The 26145-nt window shown below is 41.7% G+C and overlaps 1 protein-coding gene across 1 annotated transcript in view; it reads left to right on the forward strand.

Annotated features, from left to right (window-relative positions):
• Window positions 1-6253: 6253 nt before the first annotated feature.
• The window catches only part of dtnbp1b (dystrobrevin binding protein 1b), a 36704-nt gene continuing 16812 nt past the window's right edge, over window positions 6254-26145 (forward strand). Inside the window, exon 1 of the mRNA XM_086192399.1 lies at window positions 6254-6302. Within this exon, the coding sequence (XP_086048525.1) occupies window positions 6269-6302 (34 nt within the window). The 5' untranslated portion in view covers window positions 6254-6268. The remainder of the gene's footprint in view (window positions 6303-26145) is intronic.

Raw genomic sequence — 26145 nt, forward strand, 5'->3', positions numbered from 1 at the left:
GACTCCCACCTACGGCATGAGAGGCTGACGTGCTAGTGAGCACACCCAGGGGCATCATCTCCTGAGGTGTCAGGGAGTGAGGGTTTACTCTTTGCATCCTGCTGGCTACGTTACACATCCATACATCATCAACCTGCTTCCACTCTCCTTGTGTATCAGGCCTGTACTTTTGAAACGAATAAATGAACACCCTTTAGGATTTGTTTGAACTGCAGGTTGCCTTGGTAAAAACAACACTGAGGGCATCCTGACTTTACATGAATAAAAGAAAATGTTGTTCCTTGAGGTATAAACGAGGCTAAGATGAGAAATTAAGGAAATTTAAGATATCTTTACAAAAAAGCAAGAACTGGCAAGTTATGTAATATACTTGGATTGTTGGTATGATTCTGCTACTAAATGTGTATTAAATTGGCAAGAGAAATGCGAATAAAGCCCAGTATAATCATCTAAACATGCAGAAATGTTCAAATGAAAGAGATCGTAACTTTTAAGTCATCTGCGTGATCAAGTGTGTTAATTTTTTAACTTTTGTATGGAACTCTCGAGGTTCTCTCTTCATTTCTGTCTCTTCTTTTATCACTCCTCGTCCGTCTCCTGTCCCTTGTTCCACCCACCTCCATCAAGAGCCTATCTTGCAGTCCCTGCCAAACCCTCAGCATATCCTCGCTATGTTCTGTCTTTTGTATTGTTTCACTTTATTGGCAGTGAGATACTCTGGGACTATGAGCCAGCATAAAACTGCTCTTATTTTGTTGTGATGTTAATAATCCAACAACAGGAGGGGAAAACAGAAGAAATAACGGGCACTGTTTGAGGTGTAGAGTTGCCAAGCAACAAGTCGGACGACAGACATTTAGAAACACTCTAACATAAAAGTTGGTTTAGAGGCAGGAACATGAGAAGTAGAGAAACAACAAGGTAGAGAAGTAACAGCTGAGGAAAGACTTGTTACAGTAGAATATTAACAAATCAAGTGACCACATTGGATTTGTGAATACAGCATGTAGGAGGTGTAGTTGCATCCATGCCAGTATCTTTTCATCAGTTTATGTGTTCATCTGACTTGATTTTGTTGACAAAATGTTGCATCCTGTCTCCCCCCCCCTCCATTTGAATGCTACTTCATTTTTGGACTGCCAGTGTTCAACTGCATTGAACGTTTTGGAATTAGTCTAACTTCCAGAGCATAACAATTCCCCATTTCATGTCCCACTGATCCAATTTTGACTAAACTACCTGAAATTATGCCTTTAATTCCAAATTTCTGTCCCTGCTCCAGGGGAAAAGAAGACTATTTTTGTTATAATATAGATAACAGCAGGAAATTACGGAGGTCGATGAATGTTGTGTTAAATGCCTGTAAACATTAAATCCATCCTACTGGCATGTGGGGATGAAATATTTTGTGGTATTATTCACTGCAGACTTTAGTATCATGCGTTTTAATTCCAAAAGACATAGAATTAAGTGCCGTGAAACCTCTGACACATTCCCTCTGTAATTACAACCCTGTCCTTCAGCCTGGTCCTGGTGGCGCCCGCACAAGCAGCTGCAAAACCCAATTATTAATGAACCGCTTGAACATACCGCTTGAAATATTTTTAGCTGTGAGTGAAATTGTGGATGTTAACACAGACATACAAGTGTGGCTGGGGAGGTTATGGGGTCATTAAATACCATAAAAAAGCACAATAGCCGTGAAAGCTTGACTTTGTAACATTATTCATAATGTGACTTCTTCAGTGGTTCTCTGAAAAATGTCTAAATAGAAAATGTATGTGTTCCCTTATCCATAATGTTATTGAGGGTAAAAACTGTGATACATCCATCCATTTTCTACCACTTATCCTGTTAAGGGTCGCGGGGGGGCTGGAGCCTATCCCAGCAGCCTTTGGGCGAGCAGTGGGGTTCACCCTGGACAGGTCACCAGTCCATCTCAGGACCAACACATAGAGACAGACAACCATTCACACTCACAGCCACACCTACAGTCAATTTAGAGTATCAATCAGTCTCGTCCCCTCTTGATGTCTTTGGACTGTGGGAGGAAGCTGGAGTACCAGAGAGAACCCACACAGGAACAGGGAAAACATGGAGACTCACACAGAAAGATCCTGTGCTGGAGCCGGGGCTCGGACCCAGAACCTTCTTGCTGTGAGGCAACAGTGCTGACCACTGCACCATCATGCCACCCTCTGTGAACACGTCAGGCATGAAACTGTAGTGCAGTAAGACAATGTGTCCATGTCCTGCAAAACTTGACACATTTCAGCTCATTGGGATTTTTCCCTAATTTGAAAAAGAGCATGTAAACGTACCAAACCAACCAATTTGAAACTATTTGGTTATCTAATTGTTAATCATTCCTTTGTAATTCCATATCTTGAAACAAATTGTTATCTTGAATATGATTTTACAATCATATAGAAGGGAGTTACTTTTGTTAAAAGTTAATTTTCCGCATACGCACACAGATTCTCCAGTTTGTCTCAACTTTGATAGAGACATCAAACCATGGTTAAAATTAGCATTCCACTGGCGGGATGCAAAGCAGTTTCTGAAAACATCTTTGGGATGACACGAATCTTTGTCCAACTGCATGCATAATACAGTAACTCCAACTGAAGGCCCCTTTGTTTGACTGTTTGACAAGTTTAACCAAGAATGCTTCCTCTCTGCAGTGCCATAAAGAAGTGTCAAACCTACCCACGTTTCCAGATCAAGGTCATGAGGTGGACAGATCTACCTGAGCAGCCCACATGTATTTTTCCCAGTAATGTCCCTTATCTCCCTCTGGCCTTCTCAGGCCCGCTGGGAGGTGTAATCCTTGCCAGCTCAGCTTCAGGGTCACACCCAGGAATGGAAGAACCTGACGAGCAGGAGGTGCTTCGGGCATACCAAATATTTCCTCTCAGCATGGAAAAGGAGGGATCTCTGATGAGAGAACCACTCCAGCTGAATCTGTGGGGGAAATTCATATTGACTACTTGTAGACCAAGCTAAAAAATGTTACCTGTTGAGCCTTGACAGGTGAGCTACAACTAGAGATGCACAGATCCAGTTTATTGCAGTCAAAATCAGATTCACACCCGCCAATACAATGCCGGCATTCTTTTTTCATTGTTATTGTTGTTGTTGGCAATTTTGTTTCAAGGTTACGTGGCCATAGAAAACCACAGAGCACTTCTTATAAAAGCAGCAAAAAATATACACACGTGCATCAATTTTAATTCATTCAGAAAATACATGAACTTGAACTGTATGGATCAGGGATGTGTCTCATGTGGGGCCACAGTGAATTCATGATCCAGTGCAAGATATGGAAGGGAATCTGGATCGGTACATGGATTGGCACCACCAGTACAATATCTTAACTGGTAAAAGCATTAGTACTGATACCCAATTGCAATATTCCTGATTCAATCTCCCATCTCTCATTCGATTGATACTGCAATTCTTCCAGCAGTAATAAAGCCAGCAGTACTGTGCATTCTACTTGGTGTTAATCTGAAATCTAGATACTGAGATCCGTTTTAACCAAGTTGAGTAAGTTCAGAATTCACATTCATGGCTGAGGTATTTATGCCATAAAATAAAGTATTATTTCAGTCTAGTTCCTACAAGCATGTGTGCTCGCTCAGTAGACAAATACAGCAGCTGGTACAGACGTTGAGTCTAGAGTTTCCATTTTTCAGTGGGCAGAGAGCAATTACAGCATAATTGTTCAAGGGCGCCTTCGAGGTGGCTGATGAACGAGGGAACGATGCAGTTCATCTACTTCCTGCACCCACATTTAAAAATCACCTTTGGCTTTCAACCTGCTGTTGTTGATTCACAAAGAATTATTCCAAATGATCACCTCTAGCTGTACTATTCCTTTATTCACATGATGCCCAGAATACGGACCTGTTTATTGTGACTGTAGTGTAGATTTTATACCAAAGGTGATATTTGAGAGGTGAATATTGCCCGACTGTAGATTCCCCAGGCAATGGCGGAGAGCACCACTGTTTGTCTTCCAGCTTTACTTAGGCTTTTGGACAAAAGAGTTGAAAAGTTCATGGATGGCCTGGAGAAATTTGGCACGATTCCACATAGATTACATAAAACTGCCTTGCAGAATGTCAGTTTCCAAGGCAACAGTATTTCTATGTCTTTGCTTTCATTCTCATCTGTCAGTTTCCTCAGCAACTCTTGGCAGTTTTTGTCAATCGAGGCCTCCCTGTGTTTGGAAGCTTCGGTACTGGTTGGTTGAGTGTCAAATGGACAGTGTTGAACAAAGGTTGTGATTGCACAGAAAGCCAGATGAAGTGAAAAAAATCTGAAATGATGAAGTGATTTGTATTTGCATAAAAGTCTGATAAACAGAAAAGTGAGAGGGAAAGAGCCGAAACTCTGCATGCATCTTCCACTGTGTTCCTGTTTTGTATGCCAGACCTACACGAGTTGGTCGCAGACTGCTGAAAATTCTCATTAACTGCCAAACAATGCCGCTTAATTACTTGTCTGTTTCAACTGGGTCACTGTCTGACATAAAGAGCTTTTAAAACTGAGCAACTGTGGTCTAAAAGGTTTCTTTCAGAGCCCTTGAACAGCTCTGTACTCACTCTAGGCTTTTCCTGACTCAACTTCATTATTATTATTACTCATATTACAGAGAAATATATTTTAGATCATAGTCAGAAGTCAACCTGGTGTCATTCTGCTACAGCTTAAAAGAGCTCTGACTTGTTTGTATCTCCGTAAGCTGTTGGTGTCGCTAAGCTCAGGACGCAGCGACGGCAATGGAGGGAAACCATGATTAGTCATACTTGGTTTACAAACTTTTTTTACACATTCAGTTGTCAAGCATGCAAGAGCATTACTGTTCCACAGTAAATGTTCTAAATTTGTCACTGCACCGTCCAAATCTTCATCAAACCTCGCCATTTTCAGTATTGCTGTACTAGCTAGCACGGAGATTGTTGTGTCACATAGTGATGGAGACTTTGAAAACTGCAGTGTACGAAAAGCAGAGGGGACTGAAATACACAGTTAGCTCCAAAGCATTTTTCTAGTAATTAACAACCGCACTTTACCAGTACTACTATATATATATTTGTATACATGTGTGTATATGAATATAAAAATTATATTTAAATGATGATTTCACTTAGTACCATTTAACATATAGCTGCTTATTAAACTTCAAAATGGTGTGAAATTTCTTCTCTCTACGCCCACATCAAGCATGTTGCCATTAGCAAACAATATACCAAGCATCCTTACAAGCTGAACAGTTATGGAATGTTTGCATCTATTAGCAGCAGACTCTTTCTGAACAGCCCAGTCATTTGCACAGGATCTAGGGGGTATTTTTAGCGCAGTGACATCGCCATCAGCTCAGGTGTTCTGCGTCCATGTGTCAAGGGTCTTTTCCCTCCACTTAGCTAGAAAGTAAACAGTATAATATGTTTGCAGTTGCTGCAGGATGGTACAGTCAATCTCAGACCATTTGGCAAGCAAATATGAAAGGTTACTCTCCTGGGAAATTAACTTCTCTCTCCTCTCATAATTGTCAGACACAGCTCAAAAGAGTTCCTGTTAATGTACGCACACACACACACACCTCCGCTGTCTGGTCGAAAAGTGTCTTCTCATTTTTATTCCTCTCAGTAAGTGAAATGTTGTTTTCTACACCTGCTGTTGGATTTTACTGTTTATCCCATGACTGACGAATCAAACATTTGCCAACCCTTTTCTGGATTGATGGGTATGGTTGTGAACATTCTAGTGCTGTACACATTAGCCCAAGGCGTTATCAGCTGGCATAAAATGATTCTGACATGCTGTCATCTCTCACATTCAGTGCAAGACTCCAACAGTCAATGTGAGAAGTGTCATGTCAGATGCAGACTTTGCTTGGGAAATGTAAGAAATCCTTGGTGAAAGCTCTGAGATGAAGTCCCATAAGTCTATAGCTCAAAACATTGCCGTTGTATTACTGCACATACCAATGCAGCAAATATTAATTAACAAATATGGATTAATTTCGCAAGCAAGAATTGTCTTCTGAGACGATTATAACCTCCAATAGATGGTGCATTTACAGTGAGATTGTTGTTGTTGAGAATGGCAGATGGACTGAAAGCAGGGTTTTCTCAAGTGGGCTTCCCCCTCAATGTTTCATTGATTAGCCCTCCACATCTCCGGAGTGCTCAACGATTCCCCCTTCTGTCTCTCTAATCTCTTCATGCCAGTGAGCTTGGACCCCGGCAAGGGTTTGATGGTCTGCCGCAGTGCCTGTCAGCTGTCTGAGGGTAGGAGAAACCACCAATCTGCGAATAGACTGTGGTCGACATGACAAACTCTTTCCACCTCTAGGTAGTGTATTTTCTTCTTTCTTGATCAAGTACTCCCGTGGTCTGAGAGCAATGTGACAAAGCGGCCTCCAGTGAAAGGGGACCAGAGTTCCAAAATCTGGCCTAGAGGCAACCTCCAATGGAAATATGCACTGCTGGCCAATATCCACCATCATCTTCTGCTTGCAGGTCGTGAATAGGTGACCTGTTTCTCGAAGGATGGTTAGGCCTTTTCTGTCCTCTTGGATGAATCTTATTGCCTTCAGGGTGTTGTTACTTTACAGGGGCAATGAGCTGGTCTTCCCCTGCTGTGCTGCAGGAAAAAAAATGCAGTTGTTCTCTGTGAAAGGTCAGAAAACAACACATGTATGCAGCAGTATTATAGATTAGTGCAGTCTTTTTTTTGGAAATGAATTATTATTAATCCATTCCCGTAATATGTCATGTTTTCTCGATGGCACGTTCCAGCCCTACACATTTATCTCCTCCCACAGGTCAGTCTATGGCACCCTTATGATTACCCAGAGCAAACTGAAGAGCTGACTATATGTCTTTTGAGTGACATGAGCAGTTGTATCCAAATACTATTGATTTTGGCTGCTGGTGTTTGTATCTTACCTCCTCCTTTGGGATTTGAGGCCTGTGTGTCACATAAAGGATGAAGGGTTGACATAGTCGGGATTTAGAGTCTGTTTTTAAGCTCAAGGGTTTCATATCTCTTCAGATCGACCTGATGGCATTTCCTCTGCAGTCTGCTGGATTGTTAATGTGCGTCTGTTTTAAACCTGTTTCAACAAGTACTCCTCATGCTGCAGATTCTTTAGGTTTCCGAAACAAATGCTGATTTTTAAACCACATAATTTTAGCCCAACGTCAATCCCGAGAGTAAAAAAAAATCTGCAGCACACACATATTTGCAGAAGTTGTAGTGTCAACACGACGTGTCCTTCATGGTTGTCATCAGTTCCACTCAACATGCACTGAAATGAGAGAGAAGAGAGGGGGAGTGAGGCCATGTGAGGAGGAGACAAAGATAAGGTGGAACTGGGATACTCTTTGCAGCATCATGCAAATGAGAAGGATTAATATGCCCCCCCCCCCCCCCGCCCCCATGCAGTGGAGGCATCAGAGTAGGAGCGGACACAAGTGTCTGTTTTTTGATGATGTTTTTTAAGTATTTGTGTGTGTGTGTGTGTGTGTGTGTGTGTGTGTGTGTGTGTGTGTGTGTGTGTATGTGCACACACGCATGAGTGCGCGCACATACAGTAATGGAGAAACCTTTAGAGTGATCTCTATTTTATATTCAGCTGTATACACTTTATGAAAATAGCATCGGACTTCTGAGTCATATAAACAAAGAGGGTGTATAAAGTAAGTCGACTGGATAAGAGACATTAGTGTGTGTGTGTGTGTGTGTTCAAAAGTCAGTGCACACGCATAATCATCTGTGCTCCTTATGTGCACTCCCTCTCTCCCACCCCCTCCTCTTCATCCTCATCCTTTCCTCCAGTCCCCCCCTCTTTCCCTCCCTCCCTCAGCAGCAGTCAGTGGTATGCTCCTCTCATCTTCCATCCTCTCTCTCTCTCTCTCTCTCTCTCTCTCTCTTCCTCCACCATCAGCCTCAGCAGCCACCTCTCCAGAGCTCGACACTGGTGCAGCGTCGTTCCATACATGCATGTGTGTATTTCGTGGGGTTGCTCAACGCCCAATTGTGTGAGTCTGTGCAAATAAGTGTGCTGTCTCATGTGCTTGAGAATGTGTGAGTGAGCATTTCTGCAGCATTTGTATGGAGTGTGAAGAGTGCGAGACAGTGTGAGGATGCGTGGTGGGCAGGTATTGTTGTGATCGGCGGAGTTTTCGCTGTACTATCGTCGAGCTGTTTGTCTCCACTCCCTCCCTTTGGTTATCGTGTGAGGGCTACAAGCGTCCAGCTGGGATGTCCACCTCGCCTGGTGCAACAGACGGGAGCCAAAGGAACTCTTGTAAGCAACTTACTACTTCTTAAACTGAGAAGGATGAGAGAGTGAGAAATGACTGTGTGGGGAAGCTTTGTTTGACATTAAGTGGTCTTTGTTTTTCATTAAAGAGAAACCTGCTTGCGTATGCATTGTTGTCCAGGTTTGGATGATAAAAGGAGCTCCGAGTGGTGGTGGAGGTGGTGTGGGAGTGTGTGGGTGCATGCATAAGTGTGTTTACATATTCCCTGGAGCGCCTTCAGTTGGTCGTCTTTTGGAAAAGTGCTGTACATTGATTGACAAGCAAGCTGGCTGTATCTTTGTAATTAGATGAGAAGAGCAGTCCACTGATTCACTGATGTCAAAATAACGAAGGTCTTTTTTTTATCTTGGAATAACAGCACAGTCTGTGATTGCTTTAAACAGTGAACAATAACAGAAAAAATGATTACTGAGGGATTTAGTCTGCAGTTGTTGTGGTATTTGTCAGTGTATGTGTGTGTACTGCATTGTAAACAGGAACTTTGCAGGCCAGTAATAAGAGGATGTAGATAAAATTTTGGTGTAAAGTGTAACAGTTATTCAGTGGGTGCAAATGTGTGGGAATATGTGCAGTTTTAATGCTGGCTTCAAGCAACACACACACACACACACACACACACACACACACACACTGCTAAAGAGTTGCTGCACTATAAGTGGGTGATTGATAAGATGATGTGACTCATTTTGACTCATCGGACGACTCAGTGGGAGCATACACACAGAAAATATCACACATCAACGCACACACACACACAAACACACACACGGATCACATCTGGGGAAAATGGATCTTTTATTGCTTTCATTATTGTTGCACCATCCCCCTCTTCTATCCTCTGGCTTTCATTCTCCCGCTCTGTTATTTTCAGGATGTTATTTACTGCCCAAATATAACTCGCCTGGAAACCTTTGGTGTTTCTGGGTGATGTGTTAATGATCACACAGTGACACACCCGCCCACAGTCAATACCTATTATGTGTTTTGTGGCTGTTTTATAATTACATCCCTGTGTGTTCAATTATCTGACTGGGTAAAATGGTCGGTTTTTGTTGTGTAACTCATGTTTAGCTCTTGGCTGCTGTGCTTTTATACTAGTTTGCTCCTTGTCAAGACACATCCGTCACATTACCTTCTTATAGAGCGCTGCGTTCAGATGGAAATATCAAGTTGCCGCAGGCTCCAATGATTTACCAGCCATAATGAACAATTACCAGATTCCATATTCACGATAGAAAGATTGAACCACATCTTTTTACTCATCTATTTTAGGATGATTATCACAGAGCCGAAACAATTCAAGATTAAAGTGATACTTCACTCAAAAAATATACTTGTCATTTTAAGTACTCACAAATAGGTGTCTTGAGTTAACAAATGTGCCCCCCCCCCCATGCGTCACTGCTTCATGACCCAAGAGCTTGGCCTAAAAATGTCTTTTTACAAACTCAAGTTCATGATCCATCATAATTCTCATTTTCTTTGTCTAGCTACAGTAGGAAAAAAATCCCTTTCATTTGAGCTAAACACAAACCACAACCCTTCAAGTTCCCTGCTCTGTCAGGGTAGCATAGAGCATCAGGCATTCAGTTGGCTAGCATTTATCACCTTTAGGACCAGTTACTAATGTTGCAGTTTGTTTTGAGCTCAAATCAATGTTTTTGATGAGAAAAATAATGGAGATGATGCACTTTATAGCTTGTAAACTGACATTTTTGAGCAGTTTTGTAGTTGTTAGCATTCGGTCTCCATTGGCTTCAAGCTAAATATATGTGGCTGGCTCTTTCAGCACTCTAGAGACACGAAGACGTAGGGAAGGAGGGAAAAACATCACTTTAAGAAGAAAAATTCAATATGTTGTTGTCTCTCTCCTTAAAAGCTGACCATGCTCACTTTACTGATTTAAAATTGCTATTAAGACCCTGTAATTACATAATGCAACAACAAACGACACAAAAATAGAGCGTAATTGTGAGATATTTGTGGATATATTTTAAGTTTGTAAGGCATTGATATTTTTAGAAGAGTCATCTGGTAGCATTATCCAAATCATTGTCCCTGCAGCCTGAGTGTGGTATTATCTCTGTGTGGTGCAGGGCTCCACACTCCCTCTTAGTTTGTGTCCTTTGTAAAGGAGCAACAGCAGGTACCTGCCACTGAGATGGATGTGCTGTGTCATCAGTTCTCCTGCCAAATGATGGCTTACCTCACCTCTTCTCTCCTCAGCTACTGTCTCCTCCTTCACCCCATTTCTTGTCCTTTTAGTGCCTGGTCGTTTCACACATCTGCTGGTGTCACATCTGGTCCTTCCTCTCCTACTCTACTCTACTCAGGACTCACATGAAACTTTAATTACAACTGAAACTGTAAATCAAAGCACTGCAGATGTGATTAGTCTCTGGTGCTGCTTTAATAAGGGAGGTCTGGTCTGTGTAGAAGTGTGGCACAATAACCTGTTTCTGTTGAGTGAATTCAGATGTTGACTCTGACACTGTTTTCTCAAAAACATGACATTTTTTTGAGAAAAAGTGAAAGAAGTTATTGCTGATATTTTCAAATTTGTCTGTTGCTGTGGAGGGTTAGCAATGTGGGAACAATGCTGTCAGGTAAACATCACTTCTGACACCCTTTTCTGATGCGCTAGCGACAGATGCCAGCACTCAGGGTTTTTGCCACCTTGCTAGCACCTCCACCTTGCATGCCTCCGGTCCTGCATTCCAGGCTTGTGTACACAACAGTAGTTCCACCTTCAATTAGAGTTTTATTGATCAGCTGCACTCATTTCAATGAAAATCCTAAATAAATGTGAACAGTGTTCGGTCCCTTTCTTCCTGCACAGTCTCCTGTTTCATCTCATCTTTTAATGGTTTGCTGCGCCCATCACTTCCTGATCTTCATGGGAGGAGGCTTAATAATTTTGATTAAACTTTAAGGGACGCAAATTTTGACCAACTAAGATAGAAGCTGGAAAAGGGAAGGAGAATTTAAACAAAAAATATCTAATGGTTTCTTTTTATTTTTTGTTTTGTTTTGCTCCCTGTTTTTTTGGGAGTTTTAGCATGCCTGAGAAGGAGTAAGTGGAAGAGAGGAAAAATGGCCTGCATATCCTGTAAATATACACCCCCCCCCCCCTTTTTTGTGTGTGTGTTCTACAATTTAGTCCAAGACGCAGATACGATCCACGATCACACTAAATGATGAAATAGACCCAGTTGTCAATAAGGGAAATCAAAATGTCCATTAAAAACAGGTTTGATTATTCTTTAAAAAGGCCTTTGATGGGATGCTGCGTCCAGTTCACATAGCTTGACCATAACTGTGTCTCAGGCCGCAGTTCCTCTTCTGTCTTCCGCTCAAAATCACTAGCATTTCCAACTGGCGCTTTTTATTTAGCAAATCTGATTGTGAACTTCCCATCATTACCGTGCAGTTTTTCAATCACAGAATTTCATTTGAATCCCTGCATACATTTGGCCATGCACCATAATCTTACATAACCAATTAGTTTAGAGATTAGCATATTCAAATACTCCTCACAAAGCATGTAAACACAGACTCTGTGAACACATGGCACACATGCTTGATTTGTCTGTTCATCTTCAAGGAGGCTGCGCTCTCTTTGAAGCTGACAATGTTCGTTTTAATTGCCTTTAACAATGGATTTTGTACAACAGATGAAATCATTTATGCTGTCAAGGGATGAAGTCACAAGACTCACACATTGTATTCTTGACCGATGCTACGCTTTTCTGTCTTGTGCCACAAGCGATGCATGTGTGTCATTGCAAAAAAGTCTTTTGTTGTGTACATAGTCACAATTATGCACATAAATCATAGCGCATGCAGTGACAATGATTAATATGCTGAATTTCAATTGGGAGACTTCTGGAAATAGTCCGTTACATGAATGTGAGCCATGAATCAGGAATTTGCAGAGCTTTTAGAAGAGTAGCACTTTACCTCTCTCCTCAGCTCTTCTCTCTTTCTTTAGCTTGCCCCCCTCATCCATTCTTTCCACTGTGTGTCGCAGGCAGGTTAAATAATAAATGGGTCTGTTGGCAAAACTTGTTCATGATGTCTGGCTTCTTAACGCTAGGCTTGTTTACTCAACTGTGCTGCTGCCTGGATTTATTCAGTTTGATTGGTAGGAGCAGTCTCACAGCAAAGCTTTCGGAACAATTTTCCAAAGAAGTAGAAAGAAAGAGACGAGGAAAATGAGTGAAAACAGCAAAAGATGGAGAAGCAGAATGAGATTTTTCAGGGGAAAACAATATGGTGAGGTAAAAGAAAGCATTAGAAATTAGAATTCAAGAGTAGACAGATGACAACAAGAGCGGTATGAGGATGAGAAAATAAAGATAACAGGTGGAGAATCATTGGTAAATAGAAAAGTAATTAGAGCTCGAAAAAGCTGAGGCGGACCAAAAAGCACATGAAACAGAAAAATAAAGTCATTGGAGGCTAATTGGTGGCGGTAGAGATTGTACAGATATCACGGGCTGCAGGAGAGGAGAAATCTCTGGGCTCAGCTGTGCAAAGAAACTACAGTTTTTAAAATTAAAATCTAGAGCAGCTAAAGCCCCCTCTGCCAGGGTTAGCCGATGATCCCTAAGACTTTGATGCTCAGGCTCTCATTAAAGCTGCAAGCAGCAATGAGCGGACCGTCGCATCCCTGCACTTGTCATAGCACGTGATCGTTCCTTGGAGCAAGAGGGGGGGGAAACCTAGTGACATTTTGATGTTGCATGAAGGTTGATTAATTTGTACACTGTGGTACAAATATAGCAGCACGGAGAGAACGCACACTGACTACATATGCTGTGTCACACGGAGGCAGCAGTGTAAGTGTGATGTAGAAGTTTGTTACATCAGGCCTACTTCCTGTAACCTCTCGGTGATGCTACAACATGACTTACATCCAGCTTCTAGGTGTCTCCATTTTGGTACTCTATGGTAAAATATCCTCTTTCGCCTCCTCACCTAACACTGCTTAAAGTAAACTCACAGTCTTCACACAGACAATCACCAAACTTGAGATGTTTCTAAACAAAATTTGATGGATCTGAGCCACTGAGTACCGCAAAGTGAAAAACAAGAAGTATTATTTCTTGTTGCCAGAAGGTGGTGCCATGACGAATCTTCCCAAAAAAATGAATGAGTTCTTTCCTGACCCAAACTACACCTCTCCAGCCCTCAAACCCTCTCTATTTGATAGGAATTGGCCTGATAGTTTTCACCTGATCCTGCTGACAGACAGACCCCACAAAAACACCTTGTCCTGAAGCTTAAGAGGAGTTTATATCAAAAAACTGACCAAAATATAAATGAAATTAAGATTTAGAAACATTTTATTGATGTATAATTCAAGATAGAAATTTGTCGCCAAATAATGAAGTTACATGGAATCAATACTATGCAACAAAATACTGGCGCTCCCACCAGGCAGGTGCTTGTGAAAATCATGCCATACAACTCATCTACCATCCACATCACCAGCTAATGCTTGAGTCCAGGCATGAAAGGGAACGTGCTGTGGCTGTACCAAATGATCCAACATACCGTAATTACCATTTTATTGAAGCCATCTTCCTTTTTTTTTCGCATCAGAACTGGGAATAAGCTCCCAATCATGATTCTGAGAAATCATGCTCAGTGTTATATAGGATAACAAAAGAATGAATACTTGAACGGATCCACAAGGACCCTAATGATTGTAATTAAAGGGACAATAGTGACAGGCACATAATTTTAAACGGGGAGCAGCAGTCTTAGTTTGAAGGGTGTGCCCCCAGTTACTTCAGTGGTGAAATGAGAGTGAGAGGGATGAGTCTGAATTTAAGCTGTCAGATGATTTCAAAGACCCCCTCAAATGTGCCTTGGGAGGAAAAAAAAAAACACAAAAAAAAACCTGGAGGACCAAGATGACTGGCTGTCCTAAATTATATTGTGCACAAAGACATGCAAAGAATACACTCGCTCACCGTTGAACATACTGTAGAACCCTAACTACTCTGATGTGCATCTATCTAATACAAAAGAAGCAGATATTGTTAGCGTTCTGAGTGAAATCCTGGTCACAGATGGTTTAGAAAATGCATTTTCCATCCCCGCTTGATGTATCTCAGCAGGTGGGTTGTGGCTTCTTTTTTCTTCTTCTTTTCTCTCCTCCCACTCCTCTGGGAGATGGAGGAATACAGGATGGGGAAGTGATGGTGTGGTCAGACAGCGAGAGAGTTGCTTTAATTAGGGCCATAGCTGAGCACACAATATTTACAGACACGAGCAGTTTATTCTGTATGTTCTGTTGCATGCACTCCTCTTTGCATTTGTGCCGTCAGCTCGATACTTGATGCGTCTTTATTTTGCCTGCATGAGCAGTAAAGTGAGTCCCTCTGCTCATGCTGACCATCAGTGCTGCTTAACCTTCTCTCCTCCTCTCCGTCTCTGTCCTCCATCCCCACGCCTACCGCCTTGTGTAAGGGCACATAACTCAGGTCTCGCAGAGACAGATAAACCCTCGAGGACCTCTCACTACATCCGGGGTCATAGAACACAACTTTCCCCTTCTTCTTCACCTTCATCTCACTGTAGGAGAGAAAGTGTCAGTCAGCCACAGCTGTCTCTATGAGTGTGTGTGGATGATATATACACATGAGGATTTCACTGAATGTTTTTTTTTTTCTGTGTTTGGTATTATGTATTCACACATTGGTTTGTGGAGTGTGAACGTGTGTGTCAACATGCAAAACAAAGGGAGAGGCTGAGGGGGAGGTTTTCCTTCTGTGCACCAGGTGACTGTGTGTGGCCCAACTCGACGGCAAATACAGCAGAGCAACTGATGGATTGACAGCATCGCAGATTCATCCGAGTCATCCCAGTGTGTGATGATGGTTCGTTCAGGAATACCTGAAATTCACCCTAAATGTTGTACTTTTACTCTGCTACCTTTGCCTGAATCTTCCAGTTACTAGTTACTTTGAAGAGAAAGATTTTGCACCGAAATCTTGATGAAGATCTTCAGGAGGATATAATCACACAACCAGAATACGTATCACATGCCCTTCAGAGGTCATTGTGGTCAGAGTTTAATGTTCTCTAATATTGGCATGCACAAATGTCACCTAGAATGTGTATTTTTACTTCTACTTACTCAAATACTTCTCTAATTACTTAAGTAAAAGAACTGCAAAGACCTTCCACCACTGGAAATAATACATAAAACACATCTGTAGTACATGTGGAGTATCGAAACATAGATATTGCCATAATTAGAGATGCTGTAACACCATTTTTTCCATCCAGATTAAGGTATTTGAAGTTGAACAAGTGTGGACGATGTTGACACATTGCTGACATGTAGCTAACTCCCTCTCACAAATTTTCCAATTCTTCATTGCTGCTTTAAAAGCAGTTGTCTTTCAGTAGTTATCAGAAGAACAGCATAACTTCCTTTGAAGAAGAAGAAGAAGAAGTAATATTAGTGAGAAGTAACTGAGCTACAGTAAATGGGAAGCAGCATGGTCTGCATCAGGGCTAATAAATGATGTGGTATCAGACAATAGTATATTGTCGGTACAAATACTGCTTTTTTTATATGCATGGGAACTGCAAATGTTCTGTTTTTTGCTTGCTGTTCCACCCCGACTAGAGATGATCTTCTCGATGGAAGTACAGTATACAGTATAGTAACACATGTCCTCAGGGTTTCTCTGTGTGTTCTTGAAATTATCTGCACACTGTGGGTGAACGCACTCTTGTGTATGATGTTGCTTCATCTTTGTGGGAATGCTCTTTGTATATTCTTTCCTCTGGCCAAGATTAGGTTTTTAACAATTGATGACGGGTCTCACAGGAGGGCACAGTATCTCTGCTGAAAAAATGAGGGGGGGCGGGGTTGAAAGAAGGAGAAGAACAGCAGGAACACAGGAATGAAGAGAATACGGGATGAATATACAGCGACAGAGAGGAGAACTGGAGCTCAGAAAAAACAAAGAGATCTTGCTGATACCTTTTGATATCTCTGTCAGTGTCTAACAAACACACCCTTGAAATATTCAGCATGGCTTCTGGTGCAGATGAGAGGAGAAAGCGATCTGATCTGTAGTTCAGCCGGAGAGCTGAGAGGGATGAGTTGAGTGAGAATGGAAAGAGCTTGCATGATGCTTGTTTAGTTTCACTCCATCGCCATGGCAAAATAATGTCAATAACTGTGAAAATACAGTATATTCAAAGAAAGCTTTTCAGTAAACAAGAATCAGTCCGTCTATTTTTTTCTTGTTTATGCTTGCACAACCTGTTCACAGTGACATAAAGAAAAATGGAAATTTTTGCGAGGTCTGCAGAAGCTGATGCATCTAAATGTTCCTTACAACACTAGTCTAGCTTCCCGTAGCAACCTCAGCGCACACAGCAGCATACAGCAACTCCACCACCTCAGGTCTTCATCGCTCAAATCCATGTTGCTGCTCCTCGTGTTCCATTATCAGCTGAAGTTGCCATGTGATTGATTTTTGTTGACACAGATGCACTGTTTTGATTGCAAAGGAATATAAATGAATACAGCATTGATCCGAAGTACACAGAATTTGTTCTTCTTAGTGTGTGTGTGTGTGTGTGTCTGTGTGTCTGTGTCTTTGTGTTTGTGTGGAGGACTTTACAACACCATAGATAATGCAGTGATCTCTCAACCCATTCCATTATACGGACCTCTTTTGATGGAAGCAGGAGGGCAACATTTAGCATTGAGGCGTTTAGCGACCCAGAGTTCATTATACGTCTCTGTATACATCTTTTTAAAGTGTCCTTGAGTGCTGACTCACTTATTTTTAAATTTACTATTATTGTTATTATTATCGTATAAAATCTGCCATTTGACAACACATAATCAACAGCTGTCTCCTGCATCAGCTGCAACTGTGTAGCATCCAAGTATCTAAACAGCAGTGAACATCAAATATAACATGTGATTCTCTGATAGTATTTTCTGTGCAAAGTAATACATTTTTTTTGCTAGAATGTTCTTTCTAAAGGTAGAATAATATTCTCTAAAAACACTCTCAAAACATTCCATAAATGTTGGTTTAGGCAACAGATTATTGATCAAATATCTAACAATGTGCTAAAAGAAAATTCTGAATATTGCAGTTAAAATGTTTGAAATGATTTAAAATTCTTAAAGTGTTGTTGAAATGTCAGATGAAAATTTTGTGGCTAATGTTAGATGATGTTGAGGGAACATTCACAGCTAGCTGGATGTACAGATCACTCTCTTTTTAGGTGCTATGACTTCCTACTCTCCTGTGGTCATAATTACTGCGGCCACTAGATGGCATCAGTCACTCGTAGGCTCAGTGCACGAGTTGCATTCCTCATCAAGCTTCTCAATATCCTGGGAGAACAGGCTGGAATATTCGCTTCAGCTGTACAGCGGGACCACTGTAATGTTTCCTTAAACAGAAACCATTCATATGAACTAAAGGAGAGGTCAGTCTAACCTTTAAACACGACAAAGGGGGGCTTTTCCTGTCTCTCTCCCTCTGGTTTACTTGATCACCACAAACTGACAGGAGTGTAGCTCTCTGGGACATGAACAAATCAGATCTGTGGATTAATAAATTGGTTCCATTATCTCACTTGGCTGCATCTTAACCCAATAAGTCTACTGTGACACCCGGGCCGCCGTCTCAGAGGATGACTTGGCCGACAGTGCAGGGTCATCTGTTTGATTTAGTTCACGAGAGTCATCCTGGCTGTAAATTTGTTCCATTCCTTTTCTCCTTCTCTTGCTGACATGGATGTTGCATCGCTGCACTTCCTTTTCCACCTTCAACGGCTCCAACTCACACATCTCAGCATCGCTCATGTACTGCTGATGACACTGACCGACACCCCCTTTGGTCCTTTGTGTTCAGGTTACATTTGATACATGTATTTATTCTGATACACAGCAGACCTGAATTATGTGTATAATGTCGAAGGTAAAACAAACAAAAAAACCATAGCAGTGATACGTTTACCGCTAGCATTGTCATCTCTAACAACATCATGAGATTTGAGTTATTGGTAACAGCATGTCATAAATTCAGAACTGATCAGTTTACTGAAGTTTATAAAGGAATTAACACATTGTTTTAGTTTGCTAAAAAAAAAAAAAAGGCATTCAAATACTGTTAAAAAAAAAACAAAGAAAACATCTTCCTCACTTTGTTTAAGGACCAGACATCAATGTGTCTTTCAACAAAATACGCAATAAAGTATATTGCAATACTTGCAGTAAACATATGTTTGTGTTAAAAGTCAAATATACTGTAACTAAACAACAGAAAATGGCTCGCTGTACACCATGAAACACCTTCGACTCAGGTGATCTTTGGAAGGTATCGCCAGCCATCTTCTTGGTGAAATTAATCAGGACCAGGAAAACAACACATATGTAAGAACACCTGCTAGGGATTTTAGCATCTCTATATAAAACCAATTAATCATTTACGAGCTTCCCTAAATGAAGTGAACAGCATACAGTAGTAGTGATATTCTGGCTCGGGCTTCTCACAAGGGTACCGATGAAAGATTGATCAAAGGGAACATGTGTGTGGGTCTGTAATGCATCATGTGGTTTCTGTTGGAAGTCGAAAAACACATGCTCTCAGCTCAGATGACGGGGCCTCGATGCACGGGGAGACTCTGGCGCAGAGACGATTGAGATGATTAAACGGAAAAAGATCCTGTCAAGTGCTTGTACGCATTTTAAGATTGGAAACCGGGTGTTTAATTTTGTCAAGGTTATTAATATATGATCTGATTCCTCTTGAGACTTCGTACAGCTTTTTCCAAGGAGATATTTTTATGCTTTTGTCATTCCACGATGTGCACATGCTTCACTGGACAGGCGCTGTGTTTGTCTCGGCTGTTCCTGTCTAGCCACGCTGTCTCCGACATGTCGAGAAAACCTGGTGTTGCATGTTTCTTTTTAATGTGTTTTGATTGACAGGATTTATTGCATTACTATTTATGGATCCCTTCTCGTCTGCTGTCATTAGTGTTCAAGTGAGTAAGCAGGGTTTTACAGCGTTTGAAATTTGGCTTCAGATAAACAATATTAAAGTTATATTGGGGAGCGATCTGATTCTTCTTAGTTTGTCCCGGCTGTTGCTACCTGCTCTAAAATCTGCATCCCTCATCTCAGAGGCTGCGGCTCACCTTTGTGGTGAAGTTGTGGTGGCTCTTTTGTTTGGAAGGCTAATTACTCTGGCTACTTGTGCTGATCAAAGGCAGATGAAGCCACATTCTGATGAAAAATTGAAGTACTGAGCTCTGTGCTCGTCTGTAAACAACCTTTCATCCTGCACAAGCTGCAGAGGGCTTTTTAATGTTTCTCTGAATCACAAATAAAGAAGAACGATGAGACGGCTCCTCAAGATTCAGCAACTGTCAAATCCTCCGAACCCTACGGCTATATAAGTCATTTGTTACATCCCCTGATAAAACACAGTTTTAAACTTTTCTTTTTAGATTTAGGGTCTCAAACGAGTAATTTTTGTCAGAAATATGTGATCAACAACCCGCTTCTGCTGCAGCTGTACAAAACTCACTTCCTTGTTCGTGAGCCTTGAGTCAGTCGCTCACCTTCCACCTCCTGATACAGATTATTCTGCCTTTTTTGTTGTCATGTGACTTTCATGTTGTCATAATTACTGTGGCCACTAGATGGCATCTGTCACTTAAATGTCATTGCTTGTATTGACCTGCTTGTTCTCTGGGGAGGACAGGCTGCCTTGTACACACGCCCCCACGCCCATGTATATTTTTCCTGGAACTCTGATGTGAGGGTGTTTGAGTAGAACCAAAGAAAATTGCATCAAAGCTTGTGTGAGTATTGTAGAAAACTAAAACATTCACATATTTTTGTTGTGCAAAACACACAAGTGTGTTTCTAATACATTTGCATACTGGATGTGAACACCTATGCAGGAAGAACTCTTCATTTGAAGAAGTCAAACCACAGGACTGCAGGGATATTCTCATGTCTACAGCGTTTGCCTGTCCAGAATATCCCAGCTGTTTGGCTTGGATTTTACAAAACGGCAGAGGGAACATGTGGTTTCTTTTTTCTGAGTGTGTGATTCAGTCCTTGTGAGATTTTAACAGCCTTTCCTGTTGCGAAGATCAGATAGGCCAGGTTTCCTAATTTAGAGGCGAATACACACTCATTAGCAGGCTACCCTTCATTACACGAGGCATCTTTATCTGTGTGAGTGAAGATCCCTTCAAGGAAAGCAATTAACCTGTTAAAAACACCTCTTTTCTTTGCCTTTTCCTCTTCTTCTTCTTTTACCTCATTCAGCCTTTGTTTGAGTTCAGAGGTTTTGGTGATGTAAGCGTTTTTAATTGTCTCCTAGGGAGTGGGGTAATTTGTTTTATCTGTTTTCAGTGTGCCATAGCTGTACTCGTATGGGTAATAAATTGTATCCAGCTCTGACATGGTTCCATTCCAGGTTGTCAGGTGCTTAATGCCCATTTACTGAGCACAGATTTATTTGGCAGCCCGGGGATTTCTTCTCTCTCATATTTATCTCAGAGTGCAGAGAAGACTATGGGAAACATAATTTTTCATTATGCACTAAGACATATTTAATTCCTGTTTCAAAGGACGGGCTTAGCTGCATTTGAATGACAAATGAAGCAGGACGGGAACTGAAAAATTTGGATTAGCCCAAGAATTCAATTTAAACATATTAAAGAACAGTTGCGCTTGATACAAAAATGAATGCCATGCTCAGTATGGATGACCCTGATCCAGAAATATCCTGCGACGTCAATGACCAGATTCAGCCAAGAGAAGTTGGTCAAAACTGATGCAAAGAGAACATTTTGTTGGAACCCAAGGAAGTCTTTTTTGAACAGATTGTATGAGGTGGGCAGTTTGAGCAGCTTGTAAAAAGCTGGGCTCTTCCTGGGATCACGCAGACCTCCTCCTCCTCCTCCTCCTCCTCCTCCTCCTCCTCCTCGCCGTCCCCGTGCTGGATGCCCACATTCTGTTTGATGTTGAAGTGTCACATAAAAGGACATCATATCTCTGTCTGCTCGCCAGCGATCAGGATGACAGGTCAAACCGTATCAGACATGAACATTAGATGGAAAATCTTACTTGTGACTGAAAGTCGACAGTATTAAGCGTTTGCTTTCATCATTGGAAGACTTTTTTTTACCAACAAATCCTCGACACATGAAAAGATCCTGTTGCTTACATGCAGATAACAATGTTTATTTTTATTTAGTAAGCATTTTTCAAAGGAGTAGAATTGATAAAGGGCATCAAAAGACTGACAGTTATGAATTTGGCCATCAAAACACATTCAGAGTGCAAACCTGTGCCAAGGAGGCTACGGCGATACGAGTATGAACACAGTGTCATCAAAACCATCATATTTATGGCTGCGATTAGAATGCATCTCCCCAACAACCAGACGACTAACTAGCCACTGAAATATGTTCATATTTTTAAGACATATTGAAACCATCATTTCAGTTTGTCACATGGACTCTAAAGATTTTGATCAAAATTCATCAATGGAATGTTCCAAAAATACTGCAGTAGCTGCACCCAGCCGCTGGCCCGGAGGAGTCTTGAGGATCCCGCATCTATAGTTTGATCCAGATCTCCTCCAAAAGTGAGTCACGTCTTCCTTCTACTGTTACCCATCTTTCTGCTCAATTTCATCAAAACCTGTCAATTAGTTTTTGAGGTATCCTTGATAATTGACAAAGAAACAGACACACTCTTGTGATCACTTGACCTTGTCAGAAGGAAATAATAACCATGCACCACATAAACCACAACAAGCTAACTACACATATATGTTTATGTATTTTAGTCAAGTCAAGTCAATTTTATTTGTATTGCGCCAAATCACAACAAAAGTGACCTCATGACACTTTACAGGTAGAGCAGGTCCAGTACCACACTCCTTCAATGAATTTACTCCCAACAATTCTCCGCGAGCGAGCGCATCCTGCAACAGCGGCGACGAAAACCTTCCTTTTCACAGGCAGGAACGTCGAGCAGACCCAGGCTCGATGGGGACGGCCTTCTGCTGCTGCTATTTTAATCCCTAATTATTCACTATTGGTCAGACTTTTAACCTTTTTATAGCCTTTTATATAGCCCAGTCAGTGTATATGCTTACATTTTATGATGCACTGTAGCTCAGGCTTGTGAAATACTGCGATACATCAGTGATGTGATTTGTTGATGTCATGTTTTTTTTTTTTTTAATGTTAATGGTTTCCCCAGGGGGACAGTAAAGTACCTTACCTGACGACATGGCATTCATCCTAACACTGTCACATCATGTCTCAGCAAAGACCCTACGTCCCATCCTTTTAATTTTCTATGAAACAGCGGGGAGACATCCAGGTGATGGAGAGGGGGACAGAGAGAGAGGAAACAGCGACGCAAAAATCAAATAATGACAAAAAAAAAATGTTGGGTTCAGATTGTTCAGCTGATGTCACTTATTTAAAGACCATTATCTTGGAATGATTTAATTATTTCATTGCAGAGACGACTGTTTTTCATCATAAAACAGCCTTTTGTTTTCTTGAAATAAAACCCAAACAAGCTTAGTCATCTCCGGATAATGCAATGATCAACACGTGGTCTCAAGATTAACAATAGAATAATTAGAACCATGGTCGTTCTCGGCTTCTGTACATAATCCACCCTCTCCCTAATTTCTGTGGTGTTAAGCTACTGTCATTTAACCTGCAAATTTATAGCCTAAATATGTTCCTTCCCTTTTGTTTCTGGTAGTGTTGACCTTTCCAACCATCTGGCTCCTGCTGCTGTAAACTTGTTTCTCCCCGCCTGTCTATTATCCGTCCACATGCCGACATACAGTACATATGCACACCTGAATATATACTCATTTTAAAAGGTCAGATGCCTTGCAGCTATGAGTCTGTTTTGGATATAAATGTCAGAGGGAGGTGAAAAGAGCATAAACAATACATTCAAATTACATCCTCAGATTGCTCCCATCCGCCACTTTGAGCTCATCTCATCACAATATTTAGATTTTGAGTTCATTTACTTCCTAACGATAACAACAGACACATCCTGGAAGCTGAAAAGTGTTGTGTATGAGGCTTTAAGAGTTGTAGTGGCAGTTTTATAACGAGTAAAAAAAACAAATCTCAGATGCCGTTCAAAGCACAAGGTGGTTGTTTTAGTGCTGCAGCGGGTCAGAATTCAAGTGACATAATAAGCTAAGACATGTTGAGATCAGGATGCAGCTTTTGTCATCTTATTGTGTCATATCATGTAACTCCTGCTGTGTGTCAGAGTGTGTGCATGTGTGCGCACGTGCATGTGTGTGTTTGCTTTGTTGTTCAACTGAGTTTGTGATACACTCTCAGCAAAGCATTTCAGTTGTCCTCCATTTTAAACTACCACATATCATCTCACAGACTGTACTTGATGGTGATATATTCATAAAAGGGGCGGCACGCTGGTGCAGTGGGCAGCACTGTGGCCTCACAGCAAGAAGGTTCTGGGTTCGAGTCCCACCTCCAGCACAGGATCTTTCTGTGTGAGTCTCCATGTTCTCCCTGTTCCTGTGTGGGTTCTCTCTGGTACTCCAGCTTCCTCCCACAGTCCAAAGACATCAAGAGGGGACGAGGCTGATTGATACTCTAAATTGACTGTAGGTGTGACTGTGAGTGTGAATGGTTGTCTGTCTCTATGTGTTGGCCCTGCGATGGACTGGTGACCTGTCCAGGGTGAACCCCGCCTCTTGCCAGAAGGCTGCTGGGATAGGCTCCAGCCCCCCCCCCCCCCCCCCGCGACCCTTAACAGGATAAGCGGTGGAAAATGGATGGATGGATATTCATATGAGTAAAATGGGTTTCTGCTGACAAAAATACAACTGTGAGTAAGCAAATAACATGACGAGTAGTGAACTAAACGATCAACAATGTATATGATCTAATATTGAATGGTTCCACCCCAGTGAGTTGTGCAGGTCAGGAAGTGGATCAGAATGAGTGCGTTCAGCTTTATTACAGGGAGACGGCTACCTCAGGTCAGCTCCTCGCTAACTTCAAACTGGATAAATAACTGAATTGTTTGGCTCTAAAAAGAAGGGATCAAATAATGATGGTGGAATGAGTCATTTCAAACCCAAATAAAAGGATTGCTCTATACTGTAACTTCATTTTGCTGCTGCTGTCCACATTTAGATCTCAGTTCGTGTCTTCTGTGTTTATTTCTCCACTAAGCTGTATTTATTTTCCACCCCATAAGGCCTAAACAGTTGATGCTGCTTGCGCTTTGATTACTTTAGAGTTGCAATGCTCTGCTTGCTGCCTGAGTTTTTTGGGTTGTTTTTTTGTTGTTGTTGTTGTTTTGTTTTTTTTTTCAAATCTGGCTTTAAGCTCTTCAGATGATAAGGACAGAGGCTGAAATCTGCAGCAGAGCATCACCCTGTGAAATTGGCAGAATTTTCTCTCTGTTCAAGCACTAGCAGCATCAGAGCAGAGAGGACACCAAACTATACATGTGTATATATGTATGTGTATATATATATATATGTGTGTGTGTGTGTCTATAATATACACACTACCAGTCAAAAGTAGGACACACTGTCTCATTTAATGGCTTTTCTTTATTTTCATGACTATTTACTAAGCATCAAATCTATAAATGAACACATCTGATATCATATAGTCGACAAAAAAGGGGAAATAACCTAAAACACATTTATATTTTAGATTCTTCAAAATAGTCCCCCTTTTCTTTAACTACTGCTTCGCAGACTCTTGGTGTTCTCTCCATGGCCTTCCTGAGGTCGTCACCTGAAACCGTTCTCCAACAGTCTTGAAGGAGTTCCCAGAGATGCTGAGCACTTGTTGGCCCTTTTGCCTTCACTCTGCGGTCCAGGTCATCCCAAACCATCTCCACTGGGTTCAGGTCAGGTGACTGTGGAGGCCAGGTCATCTGGCGCAGCACTCCATCACTCCCCGTCATGGTCAAATAGCCCCTACACGGTCTGGAGGTGTGTTTGAGGTCGTTGTCCTGTCTTGAAAAATAAATGATGGTCCAACTAAACGCAAATCGGATGGGATGGCCTGTCACTGCAGTACGCCGTGGTAGCCATGCTGGTTCTTTGTGCCTTCAATTTTGAATAAATCCCCAACAGTGTTACCAGCAGAGCACCGCCACACCATCACACCTCCTCCTCCATGCTTCACGGTCGGAACCATGCACCATAAAGTCCTGGTTGGTGCAGTCTCCTCTGAAGAGTTGATGTGGAGATGTGTCTGCTACTAGAACTCTGTGTGGCTTTTATCGGGGCTCTAATCTGAGGTGCTGTTAACTTGATTAACGTGATTACTGAGGCTGGGGACTGGGATGAACTCATCCTCAGCAGCAGAGGAGACTCTTGGTCTTCCTCTCCTGGGGCCGTCCTCATGTGAGCCAGTTTCGTCGTTGCGCTTGATTTTTTTTTTTGAGACTGCACTCGGGGACTCATTCAAAGTTTTTGCAATTTTCTGGACTGACTGACATTCAGTTCTTAAAGTAATAATGGACTGGACTGTGGTTTCTCTTAGCTGATCGGTTCTTGTCATCATATGAATTCTGACAGTTGTCAAACAGGGCCGTCAGCTGTGTATCAACCTGACTTCTGCACAACACAACTGATGGTCCCAACCCTATTAAGACGACAAGAAATTCCACAAACGAACCCTGACAAGGCAAAGCTGAGAGGTGAAAACCATTTCTGGTGACATCATGAAGCTCACT

This window comes from Aulostomus chinensis, chromosome 22, assembly GCF_037954235.1.
Source record: "Aulostomus chinensis isolate RoL2024-O1b breed Wild chromosome 22, RoL_Achi_v1.0, whole genome shotgun sequence".
NCBI classification, from domain to species: Eukaryota; Metazoa; Chordata; class Actinopteri; order Syngnathiformes; family Aulostomidae; genus Aulostomus; species Aulostomus chinensis.